Genomic DNA, 21,224 nt, shown 5'->3' with positions numbered 1-21,224 from the left:
CAAACAAATGCCATAAAAAGAGCCTTTACGTCACTTGAAGCTTCCTACTCTTGCATACTGGAGGAAACGTGGTAACATGATAATGACCCACGAAATTATTTCCAAAAATGTCCTCCCTTGTCTCCTTATCCCCCCCCCCCCAGAACGTTCTATGACTAGAGGTCATTCCAAGAAGAAGTTCAAGAAACGCTCCTTAGTCTGAGAAAGAAGCCATTTTTTTCAGCCAATGTAACAAACTTGTAGAATCAACTCTTTGAAGATAAAGTGGCTGCTGATTCAAGTGGTGCATTCAAGAAAAATCTAGACAAAGAATGGCTACAACAAGAGTTCCTGTACAACTGGGAAGCTGCTGAGTCCTCAACCCAAATTTAGCAAACAACCCAGAGAAGTCATAACAGAGCATTACAAGGATGAAAATCCTTAATTTTGCTCCGAGCTGCAAATCAAGGTAATTTAAGGTAATATGTGATTAGGTCATATTATTTTTAGTCAAGGAGGCAAAAATACCACAGTTTCTTCTTCTTTTTTTTTAATATATCTGAAACTTCAGGGTGTGGACCTAGATTTTACGGTCTAGACTAAGAGGAAGTAAATATATATATATATATATATATATATATATATATATATATATATATATATATATATATATATATATATATATATATATATATATATATATATATATATATATATATATATATATATATATATATAACAGGAGCAATAATTTTCTTGCAATCATTATCAAATAGAGATAAAGCAGTGCATTGAGTACATTTACATTTGAAGTCAGTTTTTATGGATGCTATGTAGCTCCATGTTTGATTCTTATTGTGTCATAAAGTGAATGTGTTTGCATCATTTTGTAAATTATTTTCAAAAGCAAGATCTATAACCAATTTGTTTGTATTTTAGTTACAACTATGGCAAGTCTAGTGAGTTTAGTGTCATATGCTGATAACTCAGATAAAGAGAGTGATAATGAAGTAAGTAATATATATATATATATATTTTGTATGTGTGTGTTTAATTCAGTATTTTGTACTGGATATCCTCAGTCATATTACAGCTGTTGGTAGATCATGAAAGAAAGTAAATATATAATATAAGACATAAACTATGCGTATTAGGCGCTGGCTACTAATGTAACCATGAGTTGGATTTGTGTTGTGTACACCTTCCCCCCCATGGAATACAAAATGTTTCATATAAGTACAAAATGTTTAATATGAGTATTGTGTTTTTGATTTTGCAATTGCTGAAAAGATCTTTTACATATTTGAACCCTTCCCAAGAAATTGACCAGAAAGCCTGTAAAGTAAAAAACAATTGAACCCAAGTGTACGGAAGTTTTAATTTTTGAAGGAATTTTTTCTGAGAAGGCTTCTCCAAAATGAATTGTCATGGGATTTGTTTTGAAAGCTTTGAGCAATACTTTGAAAATTCACAAAAATCTACAATTTTAACATTGGAAACTCCTACAAAATTTTATTTTGAAATATGTATTTAGTTTTTATAAAGTAGTAAAGATAGTATAACTGTTGTGATTGTTTAAAAAGAATATCTTAAAACAGAAATATCTTAAACCCTCTCATAAATATCTTAAGTGATCAGGAAAAATAGGGAATCTAATACTGAATGATAAAGACTCCATGTGCAGCTTTGTGGCTTTCAGTAGGGAATCTAATAGGGAATCTAATACTGAATGATAAAGACTCCCTGTGCAGCTTTCAGTAGGGAATCTAATACTGAATGATAAAGACTCCCTGTGCAGCTTTCAGTAGGGAATCTAATACTGAATGATAAAGACTCCATGTGACGCTTTGCGGCTTTCAGTAGGGAATCTAATACTGAATGATAAAGACTCCATGTGCAGCTTTGTGGCTTTCAGTAGGGAATCTAATACTGAATGATAAAGACTCCCTGTGCAGCTTTCAGTAGGGAATCTAATACTGAATGATAAAGACTCCATGTGACGCTTTGCAGCTTTCAGTAGGGAACCTAATACTGAATGATACAGACTCCATGTGCAGCTTTCAGAGGGTCGAATTAAAAAAAAAAAGATTGGAATGGTTGTTGGGGGTCAACTGTGTCACCATGAAATTTAGATTTTAGACTGTGAAATTTGGGTATGTTGCATCTTAATAAATACTACCAGGAGATTTTTTCGAAGATTGAGAGTGTAGTGTATCTCATTTTTCTATTTATATACAATGTTTGACATCCTCTTGTTTTGCAAAGTCCTTGCCCCCTGCTGGCATTTATGGGCTATCCTATGTGCTATCCTAACCTACATGCATACCGCCGTGCAAAAAGTTTGGTAGCAATGCTACTTGGCAGTTTTCAAATTTGTTGGCAGATTTTGTCTGAAAATACAATTTTTTACATATAAAAATAATTTTTGCTCAAAGAAAAGCTGTTAAAACACAAGTTGTGCTGTTAAAGTGTCGGCAGCTTTTGGAGTTCTATCACATTCTGCTACTGGCAGCTTTGATACTTTTTCCATACCTGGGTAAACAACTTTATTCCCACAAGCACCTTGCAAATTGTTAGTAGCAATTCCTACGAAAGAAACAGACCTTAGTTACAGTAGAAGACTATTGCATTTCAAAGACAACTGATGAATAGTCTTTACATCAGTGCTGTTAAGCCTGATATAAGACACTACAACCTTAAAATAAAAATGCAACGATTGAAAAAAGATCTGTCTTCTTGAAAAAAAAAAAAAATCAGTTCCCCAAAAATCCCCGTTTCGTTCATTGATACAGATGGTTATTTTAGACAGCTTGACCTCGAGTTTTAATTTTGTTTTCTTTTGCTATTCTTTTTAGTTTTCAAAGGTTTGAAAATATAAGAGAGTTAGATTGAAAAATTATTCTAATACGAAAAAGGCGAAGCAAAATACCTATGCAGAGAGGGGGAGGGGATTTCGTGATAAATTTGGATATGTTTTCATTAACGAGCTATAAGTTAGATGAACACACCACTCGTGACCTTTTTTCATGCTCTTTCAAAATACAACCGTCGTTTAGCTCAGAAATTAAATGAACCCTTTAAGATAATACTGTTTTCTCTTATTTCCTGTAATTTAGTTTCAGTCTTATTTTCTTTTACTCTAGGTTTTGGGCATAATGCGTGATAGATTAAAGGGTACTTATGTATTATACTGCCAACACTCAAGTTTACGCTGTGTAAAACTCGAGAAGAATACGGTTTCATCTGTCTGTAATAAGAAATAATTAGCTTAAGCCCAATGGAAAACAAGTGAGGGGGGACAGTATACATTGGAATTATATAATTTGGGCTATATATTTGCACATTAGTGGGGGGGGGGATGTTAGGTTAGTTTGGTTCAGGTTTCCAACCCCCCCCCCCCATAAAGTGCAAATATATAGCCCAAATTTGTTTTAAAGTATTAAATTTCATCATGTTTCGGAATTTTTCTTTAGAATTAACCTTACTTCGCTTCTTGAGTGTTGACGGTATAATACGTAAGTACTGATTAAAGGAATTGATGTTTTTGCCAGGAATCTTCCCTATTTAAAAATGTGTTGAATTTCACTTCATTCGGTATGTAAGAATTAAGTTCAGTTGAGTTCAATTTTTTTTTTTTTTTTAACATATAGCAATTAACATATTCAAAACGACAGTCCTACTGAAGAGGGCATTACACCTGAAGCACCTAACAAATATTTATTCTTTAAGGCTAGATAGCACTGCATAAACACAATCTGGAAATAAAAACCAAATTTTTACTTTTGGCTATAATATACAAGTTTTGATGAATCATGTTTTAGAGTCGCTTCCGTTTTAATCAACTATTCTCCAAATTAGAATATAATCTATAGCTATTAAGAAGGTTAAATTTAGGAAAAGTTTTGAGTGGCAAATCCAATTGTACCACATTTTTTTTTTTTTTTTTTTTTATTGTTATCTCAGGATTAGCACTGATACAGGGTTAATAATTCCTCAAGCATTCGAAGTTGTCGAGGTAGGCCTAGGTATTTAAGAAAAAATTCCAATGCCGGAATTTGAGTAGAATATCTATTCCGTAAAATTTCATTCATTTACTTGACAATTCTCTAGACCGTAAAAAGATCCTAGGCTGCAGTTGAACCACTCAATCAAGCAGGTACGTCCGCCAAAAATATTGCAGGGGGGAGGACACCAGAGCAGCGATGATGAGGGGAATGCATTTGAAGATAAAAAGGTTATATGCAAAATAAAATTTTCAAGGAAAAAAGAAAAGTACTTAATTCTTACATACCGAATGAAGTGAAATTCAACACATTTTTAAATGGGGAAGATTCCTGGCAAAAACATCAATTCCTTTAATCAGTACTTACGTATTATACCGTCAACACTCAAGAAGCGAAGTAAGGTTAATTCTAAAGAAAAATTCCAAAACATGATGAAATTTAATACTTTAAACAAATTTGGGCTATATATTTGCACATTTTGGGGGGGGGGTTGGAAACCTGAACCAAACTAACCAACATCCCCCCTAACTAATGTGCAAATATATAGCCCAAATTATATAATTCCAATGTATACTGTCACCCGCCACTTGTTTTCCATTGGGCTTAAGCTAATTATTTCTTATTAGCTTAATTATATACGTTTGTTTTTCGCCGTGTGCTTTAGGCTCGAGTGACGAAATTTATGCTCAAGTGTTAAGGGAGTGTAGTTTTCCGCGCCGGAGGGTAGTTACATTACTTAAGCAACTGCACGTAACTTTCAGTTTTTAATTTGTGTGGTAAATGTTCCATCTTGTAACGATTTTAAGGTCCCTAACCAATTTGCAAAAGGCAAAATCTAAATAAATTACGTTGCTTTAACGTGTATTCGAAGACTAATTTGAAGGGTAAGTCTACCATACAGAGTAATTATATTTTGAGTCTGGACGAGGGCCCAAAATTTATTTTTGCCCCCCCCCGGAGGTTTTCTGAATTGGCTCCACTGAGTTAAGACTTCAAAAGGAGCTGATTTGATTTCGAAATTGAAGTTCTTGTGTCTTTTTTAAGATTCAAAAGTGATTGGAGTGCTTTTCAATATAAAAACATTGTGATAAGAAGTAAAAATTTTGCGTAGAGCGTTTCTGGTCGTATTTCGAAATTAAATTAAAAAAAACTAGTTTTTTTTTAACTGCAAGTAAGGAGCAACATTAAAACTTAAAACGAACAGAAATTATCTCGTATATTAAAGGGGCTGTCCCCTCCTCAACGCCTTTACGCTTTACGCTAAAGTTTTTTATTGTTTTAAAAAATAAAGTTGTATGACAGAGTCAAACTTTAGCGTAAAGAGCGAGGCGTTGAGAAGGGGTCAGCCCCTTTCATATACGGAATAATTTCTGTTCGTTTTAAGTTTTAATGTCGCTCCTTACTTTAAGTTAAAAAAAAACTTGTTTTTTTTATTTAATTTCTGATCGTTTTTTAGTTGTATTTTGGCTCACCGTCATTGAATAAGTGGAACAAAATTTGCATATTAATTTTACTTTTCTTGTGCTAAATGGCTTTCTCTAAATTTGGTTCTGACGTAATTTACCAATTAACTTACGTAACGAACTTCTATATTTGTATGTTTTTATTACGTATATTATTGTGAATGTGAAATTTTTATACATATATATTGTAAATGTGAAATTTTTTAAATAATGCTGGGAAATCCGGCGCCCCTGCATAGAAATGTCCCTTACCCCAAGGAAACATCCTCCACGGAAAGATTCTCCCGCTTCACCCCCTCCTCAACCCCCCCCCCCCACCATAAAAAATCCGTCCTGAAAACCTCTGTATACTTCCCAATAACCAATACTATATGTAAACAATGGGCAAAGTTCATAACTTGCATCCCTTCCCCTGGGAACTATGGGTGATTAAGTCATCCTAAAAAACATAGTTATTTGATTTTCGACTATTCTGAACAAAATGGCTATCTCAAAATTTTAATTGGGTGACTTTGAGAAAAAAAATGAGCATGGGAGGGGGCTAAGTTGCCCTCCAATTTTTTTGGTCACTTAAAAAGGGCATCATAACTTCTAATTTCTGTTCGAATGAGCCCTCTCACGATATTCTAGTACTACTGGATCGATACGATCACCCCTGGAAAAAAAAATAAACACGCATCCGTGATCTTTCTTCTGACATACAAAATTCCACAAATTTGTAGATAGGAGCTTGGAACTTTTACAGTAGGGTTCTCTGATACGCTGAATCTGATGGTGTGATTTTCATTAAAGTTCTATGACTTTTATAGGTTCTTTCCGCCTTTTTCTGAAAACAAAGCATATTTTTCCAGGCGTTTAACTTTGAATGGGTAAGACTAAACTTCATGAAACTTATATATTTGAAATCAGCCGAAAAATTTCATTCTTTTCATATATCTATTGGTATCAATATTCCGTTTTTTAGAGTTTCGGTTACTATTGAGCCGGGCCGCTCCTTACTTACAGTTCGTTACTACGAACTGTTTGATACGGTGTACATAAAGGTTTTATATTCTTTTTGGACCTTTTTTTTTACAAATGGTTGGTATTTATTTCTTAATGTGCTACCTTATATCTGTGTTTGAAGATTGATGAAACAGTTTGTGTTAATGAACTGTAAGTATCTCGACCCAAGAGGAGCCACGACTCTAAAAAAGAACAACTACAAAACAAGAAAGACCTGTTTTCATTTCTGATATTCTTTTTTTTACCAGGTTATGCACCTCTTCTCTTCTTCAAGAAAAGATGTATCTCTTCTCACGCTGCTGCTTTTTAAAACTGGTCAAAACTAAAAGCTTATTGAGTTTCAGTGTAGCTATGTCAAAATTTGCTTTTAAGTCGTTGCTATCCCTCGTCCTTGTGGACAAGTTTTTACTTACTCCACTTCTCTTCAACTGAAAATGAATACTTTTCCAAACCTTGCACAAATAGCCAAATTCTCTTAAAACTGTTTATTCGTCAGTTGAAAGAATGAAAAGGGCTGGTAGCTATCAAGGTGTACATTCAGTTAAAGAAGGTAATAGGAAAGCTGACAAGTGGAAGATTAGTAGCCTAAAACAGCCATCCTACAATGTAGCAGTAATTCTCTGTTTATTTTTGGGGATTAGATTAGGGCAAAACTTATATCATAGCTTCATTATGCATGAGACTGCCAGATGGCCAATCAATATTATTCTTCAATCAATCAAAATCAAGGAGGCACACTTGTGCCTCTATAAAGAGGCGACCCACCACAATGTTAAGTGATTTCAGGTCCTAGAGGTCGCAGAGAGACGGCGGTAATCGCATTTTGTAGCCCAAGCTCAAACTAAGAAACTTGCAAAATTTCATCCTCCTCCGACTTTATCTTCATGGGGTAAACTGGGCCGGAAGTTTGGACCCTCCCACCACAGCCCCCCTTTAAACCGCCCAAGAACTCCAGAGACAGGCTGAATTTATCTTCCAAAGAACAAAGCCGTTTGGTATGCAGATTAACGCAAACAAGATCAAAATCATGCTAACATCACGACAGGAGATAACAAACCCCCCCTTGATAGTAATAGATAGTGAGAAAGTGGAAAGAAACGATCAATTCCTTTACCTCGGCAGTCTCCTTACAGCTGACAACTGCCACACTGTCGATATTAAAGGTCGCCTTGGCCTTGCTAGCTCTAGCTTCAAAAGACAATCAAAAATCTGGAATTCTAACCACCTTTCGAACCATAGTGCATCTATTCAACAGTCTGATCATATCCATTGCTCATTATGGGTGTGAAACCTGGACATTAAAAGATGAAAACAAGCGCAACCTCCTTGCGTTCGAAATGAGATGTCTGCGCCGGATAACCAAGATCAAATATACGGACCATATCACAAACGAAGAAGGGTGAAGTCGCAAGACACTATCCGGAAAAAAATTCGAAAACAGCAGCTGTGCTGGTTCGGCCACGTAAAACGAATGAATCCCCAACGCCTACCCAAGATCGCGCTTGAAGGGACAACCGATGGACTTAGACCACGCAAAAGGTGGATCGAAAACTTTGACCGACAACGCATTGCCCATCTATCCCGAGCCGCACTTGACAGAACAGCATATCGAGCCCTAGTTCATCAGATTCCTTTGAAAGGAGTGGCCCCAAGACGTCCCATGAGGATGGATGGGAGTTAAGTATTTTATTAAACGTAGTTGAAAAATCTTGAATTTTTTTTGAGGAAGACACTCCCCCCACAGCCCTCAGGGCAAGGGTTGTAAGTTATGCCCCATGGGCATATATGGTTTTTATAGATTGCAGACGTAGAAACTTCAAAAAGGGCTCATTCAATTGGAAATTCAAAGGGATAGTACCCTTTTTAATAGTCGAAAGTGATTGGAGGGCAACTAACCCCCTTCTAAAACCCATCATTCCCCCATACACGTCAAATGAAAATTTTGAGATAACCATTTTGTTCAGCGTAGTTAAGAGTTCTGGAAATTAGGTCTTTGAGGATGACAACCCCCCGCCCCCATAAAACTTAAAGGAAGAGCCGTAAGTTATGACCTGGGGGCATTTAAGGTTTTTTTGGAAAGTGAAAGCTTTGTCGTAGCAACTTCAGAAAGGAATCATTCGATCGAAAATTGAAAGGACTAGTGCCCTTTTTCACAGTAGAAAGTAATTGGAGGGCAACTAACCCTCCTCTCAAACCTACCTTTTCCCCAAACACATTCAATCCAAAATTTTGAGATAGCCATTTTTTTCAGCGAATTTGAAAGTTCTCGAAATTAGGTCTTTGAGGATGACAACCCCGCACAGCCCTCAGGGTTGTATGTTATGCCCTGAGGCATATAAGGTCTTTTATAGAAAACTTGGTTGTAGAAACTTCAAAGAGGACTCATTCGCTTGGAAATTGAAAGGGCTTGTGCTCTTTTTAATAGTCGAGATTGATTGAAGGGCAACTAACCCCCTCTCACGCCAACCTTTCCCCAAATACATCCAATACAAGTTTTGAGATAATCATTTTGTTCAACATAGTTAAAGGTCTGGAAATAATTTCTTTTAGGATGACAGCCCCCCCATCAACCCTCAGGGCAAGGATTGTAAGTTATGTGCTGGGGGCATACAAGTTGTTTTTTTTTATAGAAAGTGTAGTTGTAGAAACTTTAAAAAGGGCTCATTCGATTGGAAATTGAAAGGACTAGTACCCTTTTTAATAGTCGAGTGATTGAAGGGCAACTAGTTCCCATCTCACACCCACCATTGCCCCTACCATATTCAATCAAAATTTTGTCAAAAGCGATCGGAGGGTGAATGCCCCTCCCCCCACCAACATTTTGATATGACAATTTTGTTCAACGTAGTTGTAAGGTTTGGAAATTATATCTCTGAGGATGACAACCCTCCCCGATAGCCCTCATGACAAGGGTCGTAAGTTACACCCTTGGGGTATATAAGGTTCTTATAGAAAGTTTTGTCGTAGAAGCTTCAAAAAGGGCTCATTCGATTGGAAATTGAGAGGACTAGTGCCTTTTTTATTAGTCAAAAGTGATCAGAGGGCAAATGTTTCCCTCCACACCTATTTGCCCAAACAGTTCCAATCAAAATAGCCATTTTTTTCAACGTATTTGAAAAGTCTGGAAATTATATCTTCGAGGATGGCAAATCCCCCAGCGCTCAGGGCAATGGTTGTAAGTTATGCCCTGGGGGCATATAAGGTTTGTATAGAAATCATGGTCAATAAACTTCAGAGGGGGGTCATTGGATTGGTAATTTGACGCTCTATTGCACTTTTTAAGAGTCAAAGTTATCAGAGGGCAGCTATCCCCCTCCCTCCACATACACACGTCATATTGTCCCGAAGTGCATCTAGAGGTCCCAACATACTTCTTGCAGTACGGTTCAAAGTTCGCTTAAGCGCTTCTGTGCAGACTGGAGAAGATGTGTTAGTCCCTGTCCAGCACTGGTTCTGGGACCAATGCTTTTCCTGACACCAAAATAATTCCAATGAATTAAAGGATTTAAAAATTAAAACTTGAAAGATCACAATATTAAAAAATAACTATAATATCCACATTTTGACTGGCGAATTTAGACGTTTCGAACTGGGCTTATTAAAAATTTTAAAAATTCATATACTATGGAAAAGAAATATGAAATTAGATGATATAGCATTTATTTACTCAGACAGGGGGATGGGTACATAGACAGGGTGTAGGGCTCAGAATGAACAAGGAGGCTGTTAAGTCTTGTTTAAGTTGGGAAAGAATTAGAAATAGAATACTAGTTGCTCATTTTAATACTAAAAAGTGCAGGGCATCATCATGGTAGTATATATTCATGTAGAACTAACTTACAGAAATAGTAACAACTCGGACGAATTCTACTTACAGCTATAGGAACAAATAGACAGGGTACCAGGTAGAATTGTATTTTTTTCTAATAGGAGATTTTAACACCCAGGTCGGTAAAAATTGGCATAAATTGTATCCTAACCTAAGTAAATTTGGTGTGGGAAAAAAACAGTAATGCTCAACCTAGTTACAATTTTGTAGGTATAACAGTCAAGTTATAGCCAATACAGTATTTGGTCACAAAATAGCTCATAAATTAACATGGTATTGGCATGATGGTAGGACACCTAGCCTTATTGATTATGTTAATGTAAACCAAAGACTGGAAGGAGCCATACTAGATACTAGGGTATATAGGAGTGCTGTTAATGATGTTGAAAGTAAAGATCACCATCTAACTAGTGTCTAGAGTTAGTTTAAAACTGAAATGTAGGAGGGGTATCTACATTTCAGAAAGACAAGACGTTGGTAGCATCCAAGGCAAGAATTTGAGAGATATTCTCCAGGAACAGTTAAATACTAAACTGCAGAGTTTAAAATTTAACAATGTAGAAGATGAATTTTAGGATTTTAATTTGTGAAGTCGCTGGTCGTGATCTTCTGGCATGTTGATGAATTGAGAAAGAATAGTTAATCTTTGTACGAATTAAATAAAAAAACAAAAAAAAACGTTTTTTAAACTGAAAGTAAGGAACGACGTTAAAACTTAAAACGAACAGAAATTATTCCGTATATGAAAGGGGCTGCCCCCTCCTCAACGCCTCGCTCTTTACGCTAAAGTTTTTTATTGTTTTAAAAAATAAAGTTGTATGACAGAGTCAAACTTTAGCGTAAAGAGCGAGGTGTTGAGGAGGGGACAGCCCCTTTCATATATGGAATAATTTCTGTTCGTTTTAAGTTTTAACGTCGTTCCTTACTTTCAGTTTAAAAAAAGGTGTTTTTTTTATTTAATTTCTGTTCGTTTTTTAAACAATATACTCAAAGAAATTATTCCGTATATGAAAGGGGCTGCCCCCGCCACAAAGCCTCACTCTTTACGCTAAAGTTTTTTATTTTTTAAAAAAAATAGAGTTGTAAGAAAGTCAAACTTTAGAGTAAAAAGCGAGGCGTTGAGGAGGGGACAGCCCCTTTCATATATGGAATAACTTCTGTTCGTTTTAATAATTTCTGTTTGCTTGTAACGTCGTTCCTTACTTTCAGTTAAAAAACTTTTTTTTTTTTAAATTTAATTTTTGAATGTTTTTGAATTAATGCAGGTTTTGATATTGGCTCACCACACATGAATAATTAAACAAAATTTGTATATTAATTTTACTTTTATTTGGTTAAATGGCTTTCTCGAAACTTGTTTAATTTCTTTACGAATGTTTTTGTTAGCAATAAATATACGTAACTTACGAATTAACTTACGTAGCGACCTTCTATATTCATATATTTTTAATACGTATATTAGGGGGTTCGCCCCCTAGTCAATGCCTTGCTCTTTAAGCTAAAGTTCGAATTTTGTTCCAATTCCTTGAAAATGACCCCTTAATCACAACGGCCGTTAGTTAGAATAAATAGCTCTTATGAAAGTACTAAAAAATCTTTGGCTTAAAGAGCGAGGTATTGACTAGGGGGTGAACCCAATCATATACGTAATATTTTCTGTTCGTTTTAAGTTTTGATGTTGCTCCTTACTTTCAGTTGAAAAAATCCATGTTTTTTTTATTTAATTTCCGATCTCTTTCTTTAATAATGATGGGAAATCCAGCACCCCCTTCATACTAATGTCCCTTCCTCCATAAAAACTTCTTTCGTGGAAAGATCCTCCCATATAACGCCCAACCCACCCCTCCACCAACCAGAAAAAATCCCCCAGAAAACGTCAGCACACATCCCAAAAACCAATACAATACGTTAACAATGGGTAAAGTTGATAGCTTTTATCCCACCCCCAGGGGACGTCGGGGGATTAAGTCATCCTAAAAGTCATAGTTATCATATTTTCGACCATGCTGAACAAAAATGGCTATCTCAAAATTTTGATCGGGTGACTTTGGGAAAAAATGAGCGTGGGAGGGGTCCTAGTTACCCTCTATTTTTTTGGTCACTTATAAGGGCACTGGAACTTTTCATTTCCGTTCCAATGAGCCCTCCCACGATATGCTAGGACCACTAGGTCGGTACTTATCACCCCTGAAAAAAAAAACAAACAAAAAAACAAACACGCATCCGTGATCTTTCTTCTGGCAAAAAATACAAAATTCCACATTTTTGTAGATAGGTGCTTGAAACCTCTACAGTAGAATTATCTTATACGCTGAATATGATGGTGTGATTTTCGTTAAGGTTCTTCAACTTTTAGGGGCCCCCCCCCTTTTTTACAAAATCAGCCAAATTTTATCAGGAACGTAACTGTTGATTAGTAAGACTAAACTTTTTATTAGTAAGACAAAACTTTAGGAAAACCCAATTTAAAACCCAGTTAAAAAAAGTTGATGTTATTGTTGTAATTTACGCTGGTTTCTGTAGGTAATATATTATTTTGTATGATGATACTTTTGTGATGCTGTAGACAAAGTTAGTTGAAAAGTGCTTGAGGCATCAAATACCTTTAATTCCGAGGTCTATAGATTACGAGAAATCGTTTGATTCAGCTGATAGAAGAGCTTTAGTAATGGTCTTATCTTTGTATGGTATACCAGAAGAATACATAAAATACATGATTAGCACTAGGTACGAAACTAATACTGCCACGGGATCCCCCCCCCCCCGGGCTGAATGACACAGTCTTATATATTATTTTTTTTAAGCGAGGATAATTCCACTTCACAAAGTTGACTCCAGAAAACCTACCCAACTACCGCCCTATTTCTATTTTGTCTGCTTTTTCAAAAATATTTGAGAAGGCAATCTTTTTTTAATTTTTTAATCCACCTCCTCTCCTCTCGGTGGCCTTCAAATTTTCTTTAAAAATATTTCATAATTTATAATCGTCTAATCAAGGAGGCACACTTGTGCCTCTATAAAGAGGCGACCCACCACAATGTTAAGCGATTTCAGGTCCTAGAGGTCGCAGAGAGACGGCGGTAATCGCATTTTGTAGCCCAAGCTCAAACTAAGAAACTTGCAAAATTTAATCCTCCTCCGACTTTATCTTCATGGGGTAAACTGGGCCGGAATTTTGGACCCTCCAACCATAGCCCCCCGTTAAAGTTATCTGATTAGGCTGAAATTTAGATGTTAAGCTTTCCTAGGGCCCGGAAACTTATCCTCGAAATTTCAGCTCAATCTGATCACTGCTTCCCTGTTTTCCAAAAATCAAATATCAAGTTTTGTGGGAATTTGCTTGCGTCGAAAATAGCTTACATATACTAAAAAACAATTACTGTTGTGTCTGTATTGTCTAGCGGTTATATTCCAGACTCTCAAGAGGAAAACCGGAGTTCGATTCACCATCAGAACAATTTTTTTTAATACTGAATTCAAACTTTAAAAAGAAACTCAGTTTCTTTATTAAATTATTTGAAAAAAATTACGTTTTCTAAAGAGTTAAAGAGGCTGAGTTACAAGGAGCAATAATAAGTAATAAACTGTACAAAAACGTGCAGAAATTATTTGAAAAAAACTACGTTTTCTAAAGAGGCTGAGTTACAAGGTCGAATCTTAAAACGTACAGGGATTAGGAGGCACAGTTGGGGGGGTGCCGCCCCCCAAATCCCCCGCTGTCGCAGCCTTTAAATAAAAAAAAAAGTTTTTTAAACTGAAAGTAAGGAGCGACATTAAATCTTAAAACGAACAGAAATTATTCCGTATATGAAAGGGGCTGTGCCCTCCTCAACGCCTCGCTCTTTACGCTAAAGTTTGACTTTCTCACAACTCTTTTTTTAAACAATAAAAACTTTAGCGTAAAGAGCGAGGCGTTGAGGAGGGCACAGCCTCTTTCATATACGGAATAATTTCTGTTCGTTTTAAGATTTAATGTCGCTCCTTACTTTCAGTTTAAAAACTTTTTTTTTATTTAAAGGCTGCGGGGGTTTGGGGGCGGCAGCCCCCCAACTGTGCCTCCTAATCCCTGTACGTTTTAAGGTTCGACCCTGTAACTCAGCCTCTTTAACTCTTTAGAAAACGTAGTTTTTTTCAAATAATTATTCAATACATCAATATTATTCTCCCGGAAAATCAAGTGGTGGTTTTTAGTGTTGTAGTATAGATCAAAAGAGGATCAAGTACGCAGTTGGGAATACTATTTTATAATACCAATAGCGACGGAGTCTACAACTCCATCCATAAAGTAACAGCAGTAAGCTATATGCAGTATACTTCAGACTTTGAATACTGTACTCCACTAGTAGATTAGAGAATATGATACAGTACTTTTGATAAAATGGTACATATAAAATTACCGAGTGTAATATTTATCGCTAGCATATGGCTTGCCACTGCCTTAGCTTACATTATTAATTGTGATTCATAAAACTATTGATACTTCTAACTGCAAGCTATACTAAGTTACATTTGTTACTTTTCACAAGCTGTCAAAGCACAAGCTATGCTGCTAAAAAGTCGACAGCTTTTGGATTCTGCTGCTGGTAGCTTTGGAACTTTTTGTACGCCTGCATGCATGCTTCTACTACTTGCCATTCATTCACTCTGTGTTTGGCTGCTGGATGCCATGTTCTAGATCCCAAAAACGTCCAGTTTGCCCGTAACGTTTGCAATTTTTTTGCAAAACTAGGCCTAATTGTGATAATGTGAAACTTTCAGGGATTGGTGAGGGGAATGTTGGAATACATCAAAACACATTATGTACCGCAGATTATCAACAGGACATATCAGTAATATCTCAGAAACGGCTTAAAGTATTAAGTTGAAACTAGCAGGGCATAAGGAGATGTTGTTAAATTAGACCAAAAAAGCACTATGTGAATACCAATGCTGCATACAATTAATACTACTACTGCTATTACTAATACAGCTATTACTTCAACTACTGTGCCTACTACTATTATCAACTCTAAGGGCATAAGTTAGACTTTCAGAGACGTTGAGGGTGATGTTGAACTGAATCATAGCACACTATGTACATATGGGTTCTAAGAAGGGTGTATGGGTGTCTAAGAAGGGTGTATTAGCAAAATTTCAGTGAAAATAGTTGAAAAATTTTGTCCAGTACAGAAATAGTAACAAAAATTATGGATTCTTATAGGAAAAAACGGAAAGATTAATTTTTTTTTCTTTACCAATGAAAAAGACTGCCAATCAAAAATGAACAGAAACTAATTAAAAAAAGAACTTATTTCCACGAATTAGGTTTTTTAAAGAGAAGTTAAGGGCTACATTAAACCAAAAATGAGTAGAGATAAAGTCAAATAATTTTCCAAGCATTAAGTTACCACAAATTACCATCAATAAGTAAATTAAACCCCAAACAGAAATAAATTACAATAAATAACCTAGTAAAGCTAAAAAAGAGAAGAAACTGAGATGAGTTGAAATGATGCCCCCCCCCCTGCCTTCTAAAGACCCGCACATAATCTGCACTTTACTGAAAACAAATACATTTTAAATGTTTTTTACTTTTAACTTTAACAAACTTATATTATTTTTTTCCGTATTCTTGGTTATAATGGTGTTTCTTTTTGCAATAATATAAGAAATAGAAGTATTCAGTTCGAAATGAGGATTGTTTTCACGTAAATTAATAATTATTTTTTGGTCTTCAGGTAGCATGGGGGGGGGGTGAGCTAGCCCTACTCGTCTTAGTGTCTGATAGTTTTGAGTTTGAGTCAACTATTTGTTGTAATTTGTATTCTTTTTGGGTTTCATTTGTTTATCGCTGGTAATTTGTGTTAGTTTTACGCTTGAAAAATTATTTGAATTTTTTTTCTGCTCGTATTTGGTTTGATTTAGCTTTTTACTTCTCTTTTAAAAACTAATTTTGTCGAAAAGTTAATTTTAAATTAATTTAAATACTTTCTTAGATTAATTTAAATTAATTAATTAAAAAAACATGTTTTTCTTATTTTCAAAGTAAGGAGCAATGTTAAAACTTAAACGAACAGAACTTATTCCGAATATGAAAGGGGTCACGCTAAACTTTTTTAGTGCTCCTTCTAAAAAACAGCACTTGGAGTTTGAAAACAGTCTCCTTTCGGCTTCACACAAAAAAATTTCGCCGGTTTATTTGCTTCAAATATCTTCATTCCTGTTTCTAATAATAGTTCCAAATAATCAAACTGAAGCAGGTTTTGGGGTCAGATCAACCATGCTAAACTACATCATTCCAACTAAAAAACGAAAATAATCTCCCGGAATAACATTCTTTCTTTCTTCATTTTCTGGCAGCTTGATATTGAGTAGTTCACTTGTGTCAGGCTTTATTTTTAGTCTTAAAAATTACCTGTTGTATTTTTTCTGCTTTTGTATTTTGCTATTTGTATTTTGCTAAAAAAAATTTCCAATTGGTATTTTGCTTCTTTTTTTTGTTGCTGATTTTGCAATACTATTGCAGCCAAAGATGAGGTTTTGTGAAGTCTCAGGGACTAAAGAACAAAAGCTACAATTTGGGTCCTTTCTTTTTTCCAGTCAAATTCTTCTTTCCTCAGGGTCAATGTGTCACTTCGAATTCTGAAGTATAGGGCATTTTCTTCACGTGAGAGGAAAATGAGTACCATCTGTGGTAGATTCTTGTTGGGAATTCTTCCCTGAATTGTATCGTGTAGAACTTTTGGTTTTAATGTTAGGTCTATGTTGATGTCAGCAGTCTTGTTTGCAAGTAAATCGGGTACCTTGTTGTGTAATGCCTTGGTGACTTGGCAAGTGATGACAATAAAGCTTGATGCTTCTTTCTTGAACTCTCCTTGTTAATTTCCATATTAATATCCTTTCTATGACGAACAAATACATTTTCAAATGGGGATAATTCCATTTATTTAGACAGTGAAAAAAACAAGTACATAAGTCCAGATATTTCGATCACATATACAGCGACCGCCATCAGTGAAATTATTAAAATAATATAATTGAAACTAGCATATTTATACACAACAAAATAAATAGCTTTTCAGGTCATTCACAAAATAATGAACTTCGTGATTATTCACTAGATTATTTTCAGAGAGAGTTCACTGACAAAGTTCATTCTAAGTCTTGATGTAAATTTCCATCTTTAATCTGGCCCAAAAGTAAAACAAATTTCCAATGAAGGTGGCAAAGCCTTCCGTGTCTTCTAATTGCAAACTTTGGATATATTCAAGCAGTATTGAAGAATCCCCGCCGCCGCTGCTGCCCTGCTTCCTTTCAGTAGCCCATCTGTAAATACTTATAAGCAATTCCTTAAGCAGGTTCTCATTTTTTGCTTGAAAATAGCTTGTAGTTGACGTTTTGTTTGGAATAAGCTCCAAGCAGGTGTCAACTGGTTCAAACGTTATCAATGGGGATGTACCCTTCTGAAAGCCTGATTGAGATTTTCACCGACTTTTGTTAACTTACACCCCTGTATATAACACAGTACGATTATTCCCTATCTCAACCATCATACACACCCGGACCGAGATGCAAGTGCTCCGGAGAACATTTAAACAACTATAAACATAAGTGACATTTTTTCGCGGATAGACAAGTCAGATTTCTCTTAAACGACAAACTTGGCTTCAACCTTATACACTGATCCGCTAATTACAGATTAAATGGGAGGAGCTGTTGGCACACGCCGAGGATGTAGTGCCAAAAATCACTGAACCTTGATCTTACTGTTATATTAAATAAAAAAAAGTTTGTTTTTTTTAACTGAAAGTAAGGAGCGACATTAAAACGAACAGAAATTATTCCGTATATGAAAGGGGCTGTCCCCTCCTCAACGGCTCGCTCTTTGCGCTAAAGTTTGTATTATTTAAAAAAAATAGAGTTGTCAGAAAGTCAAACTCTAACGAAAAGAGCGCAGGGTGGAGGAACGGACCGCCCCTTTCATATACGGAATAATTTCTGTTCGTTTTAAGTTTTAATGTCGCTCCTTACTTTCAGCTAAAAAAACTTGTTTTTTTATTTAATTTTTGAATAAATACAGGTTTTGATCTTGGCTCACAGTACATGAATAATTAAAACAAAATTTTCATATTAATTTACTTTTATTTGGTTAAATGGCTTTCTCGAAACTTGTTTCATTTTATTTACGAACGTTTTTGTTAGTAATAAATATACGTAACTTACGAATTAACTTATGTAACGAACTTCTGTATTCATATATTTTTAATACGTATATTAGGGGGTTCGCCCCCTAGTCAATACCTTGCTCTTTAAGCGAAAGTTCGAATTTTGTTCAAGTTCTTTAAAAAGGACCGCTTAATCACAAAGGCCGTTAATTAGAATAAATAGCTCTTATGAAAGTACTAAAAAATCTCTGGCTTAAAGAGTGAGGTATTGAATAGGGGGTGAACCCAATCATATATGTAATATTTTCTGTTCGTTTAAAGTTTTGATGTTGCTGCAGTTGAAAAACCTGTTTTTTTATGTTTAATTTCTGATCTTTTATTAAATAATGCTGGGAAGTCCGGCGTCCCCTTCATAGCAATGTCCCTTCCCCCATGAAAACTTCCTTCATGGAAAGATCCTCCTACATAACCCCCGACCCCAGGCACGTACGCAGGAATTTGTTTCGGGGGGGGGGCAAATCCTTCAAACCCATTATTCTGTGAGAAAAATCAGAAAATTATGGGAAAATGAAAAAAAATCGTGAGATCTCGGGGGGTCGGGCCCGGAGGCCCCTTCCCTGCGTAAGTCCCCGCCCCCCCCCCCACTACCAGGAAAAATCTCCCCTGAAAACGTCTGTACTGTATACTTCCCAATAACCAATACTATATTTTAACATTGGGTAAAGTTCATAACTTTCAGCCCTCCTCCCGGGAACTTCGAGGGATTAAGTCATCCGAAAAGACATACTTATAATATTTTCGAACATGCTGAACAAAATGGCTATCTCAAAATTTTGATCAGGTGACTTTGGGAAAACAATGAGCGTGGGAGGGGGCCTAGTTGCCCTCCATTTTTTTGTCATCTAAAAAGGGCACTAGAACTTTTAATTTCCATTCCAATGAGCCCTCCCACGATATTCTAGGACCACTGGGTCAATACGATCACCCCTGGGGAAAAAATAAAAATAAAAACGCACCCGTGATCTTTCTTGATGAAACTTATATATTTTAAATCAGCATTAATATCCGATTCTTTTGATCTATCTATTTGTATCAAAATACCGTTTTCTAGAGTTTCGGTTACCATTGAGTCGGGTCCCAATAACCAATACTATATGTTAACATTGGATAAAGTTCATAACTTTCAGCCCTCCTCCTGGGGGCTTCGAGGGATTAAGTCATCCTTAAAGACATAGTTATAATATTTTTGACCATGCTGAACAAAATGGCTATCTAAAAATTTTGATCTGGTTACTTTGGGAAAAAAGTGAGCGTGGGAGGGGGCCTAGTTGCCCTCAAATTTCTTCGGTCACTTAAAAAGGGCACTAGAAATTTTAATTTCCGTTCCAGTGAGCACTCTCATGATATTCTAGGATCACTTGGTCGATACGATTACCCCTGGAAAAACAACAACAAATAAATACGCATCCGTGATCTTTCTTCTGGCAAAAAATGCAAAATACCACATTTTTGCAGATAGGAACTTGAAACCTCTACTATAGGGTTCTCTGATACGCTGAAAATGATGATGTGATTTTCATTAAGGTTCTATAACTTTTAGGGGGTCTGCCCCCCTTTTTTCGAAAATCAGCCAAATTTCCTCAGGCACGTAACTTTTGATAGGTAAAATTAAACTTGATGAAACTTATATATTTGAAATCAGAATTAAAATCTGATTCTTTTGATGTATCTATTGGTATCAAAATTCCGTTTTTTAGTGTTTCGGTTACCATTGAGCCGGGTCGCTCCTTACTTACAGTTCGTTACCACGGACTGTTTGATTATATTATTTATACACAGTGACTTACACAAACCATTCCAGTATTTCTTTTTGCCATCTCCTCTAGAATTTTACCTACTTTTAGGGAAGATTCTGATTCTAATCGAACGACCCTTGTGTTTCAGAAGTCGTTTTTAAAGAATTGCGAATAAAGGTCAAACTTTAGCATAAAGAATGAATTATTTAGGAGGGCGCAGCCCTTCTCATTTACGGAATAATTTCTGTTCGTTTTAAGTTTTATCATTGCTCTTAAATTTCAGTTGAAAAAACAGTTTTTTTCTTAATTTCTTATCGTTTTCCAAATATCGTTGGAAATTCACCTCCCCCTCTTTTAAAAATCCACCCCACAAAAAAAAATCCTTCGTGGAAAGTTCATCCCGCGTAAAGTATTCCCCCCTGAAGAAAATTACCCCGTGAAAATTAAATCCTTGCCGCAAATTCCCCCTCCCCCAGGTAATTTGTTGCGGACGATTTTATCGGAAAATTTTACTTAGCGTACTATTATTTGATGAAAGAATTGTTTTTTATTCTATTTCTGATAATTTTTCAAGTCATGCCAACCCCCCTACCCTCATGTAGAATTTTTACCCCGATAAGTCCTCCACCCCCAATGGAAGTTTCTACCGCGAAAAATTTTCCCTGCTGTTAATTCCCTCAAGGAGAATTTTTCCCGCAGAAACCTCCCTCCACCATTGAAAAATTTCCAAGAGAATTCCAACCTCTCTGAAAATTATTCCTGGACGTCTCTACATGTAAACATATATTGGCAAAAAAATAAGACAAACAAAACAACTTTTGATATGAATACTGACCAATTCTTTCTTCTAAAATCTTCCCTGGAAGGTTCAACCCCGTAAACCTCCTTCCCAATGATAAATTCTCCCGGTAAAAAAATCTACCTCCCCGGAAAATCGCTCCTCCCCCCGGAAAAAAATATCCGTATACTTTCGAATAACAATTACTATATGTAAACAATGGACA

General features: G+C 35.8%; 1 protein-coding gene across 4 annotated transcripts in view; it reads left to right on the top strand.

Annotated features, from left to right (window-relative positions):
* LOC148943980 (uncharacterized) overlaps nt 1–21,224 on the top strand; it is a 130,548-nt gene that overhangs the window by 53,874 nt on the left and 55,450 nt on the right. For all 4 annotated transcript variants that reach the window (XR_016142917.1, XM_089100888.1, XM_089100887.1 and 1 more), the window contains exon 2: nt 919–989. Coding sequence is in view for 3 of the 4 variants with exons in the window: in XM_089100886.1 (XP_088957012.1) it covers nt 919–989 (71 nt within the window). In the remaining variant the exon portion in view is untranslated. The remainder of the gene's footprint in view (nt 1–918; nt 990–21,224) is intronic.

The sequence above is a fragment of the Artemia sp. Qi Xiang Cuo genome, chromosome 15 (genome assembly GCF_049724085.1).
Source record: "Artemia sp. Qi Xiang Cuo chromosome 15, ASM4972408v1, whole genome shotgun sequence".
Classification (NCBI taxonomy): Eukaryota; Metazoa; Arthropoda; class Branchiopoda; order Anostraca; family Artemiidae; genus Artemia; species Artemia sp. Qi Xiang Cuo.
The sequence above is the reverse complement of the archived record's forward strand: the minus strand, read 5'-3'. Positions and strand labels throughout refer to the sequence as shown.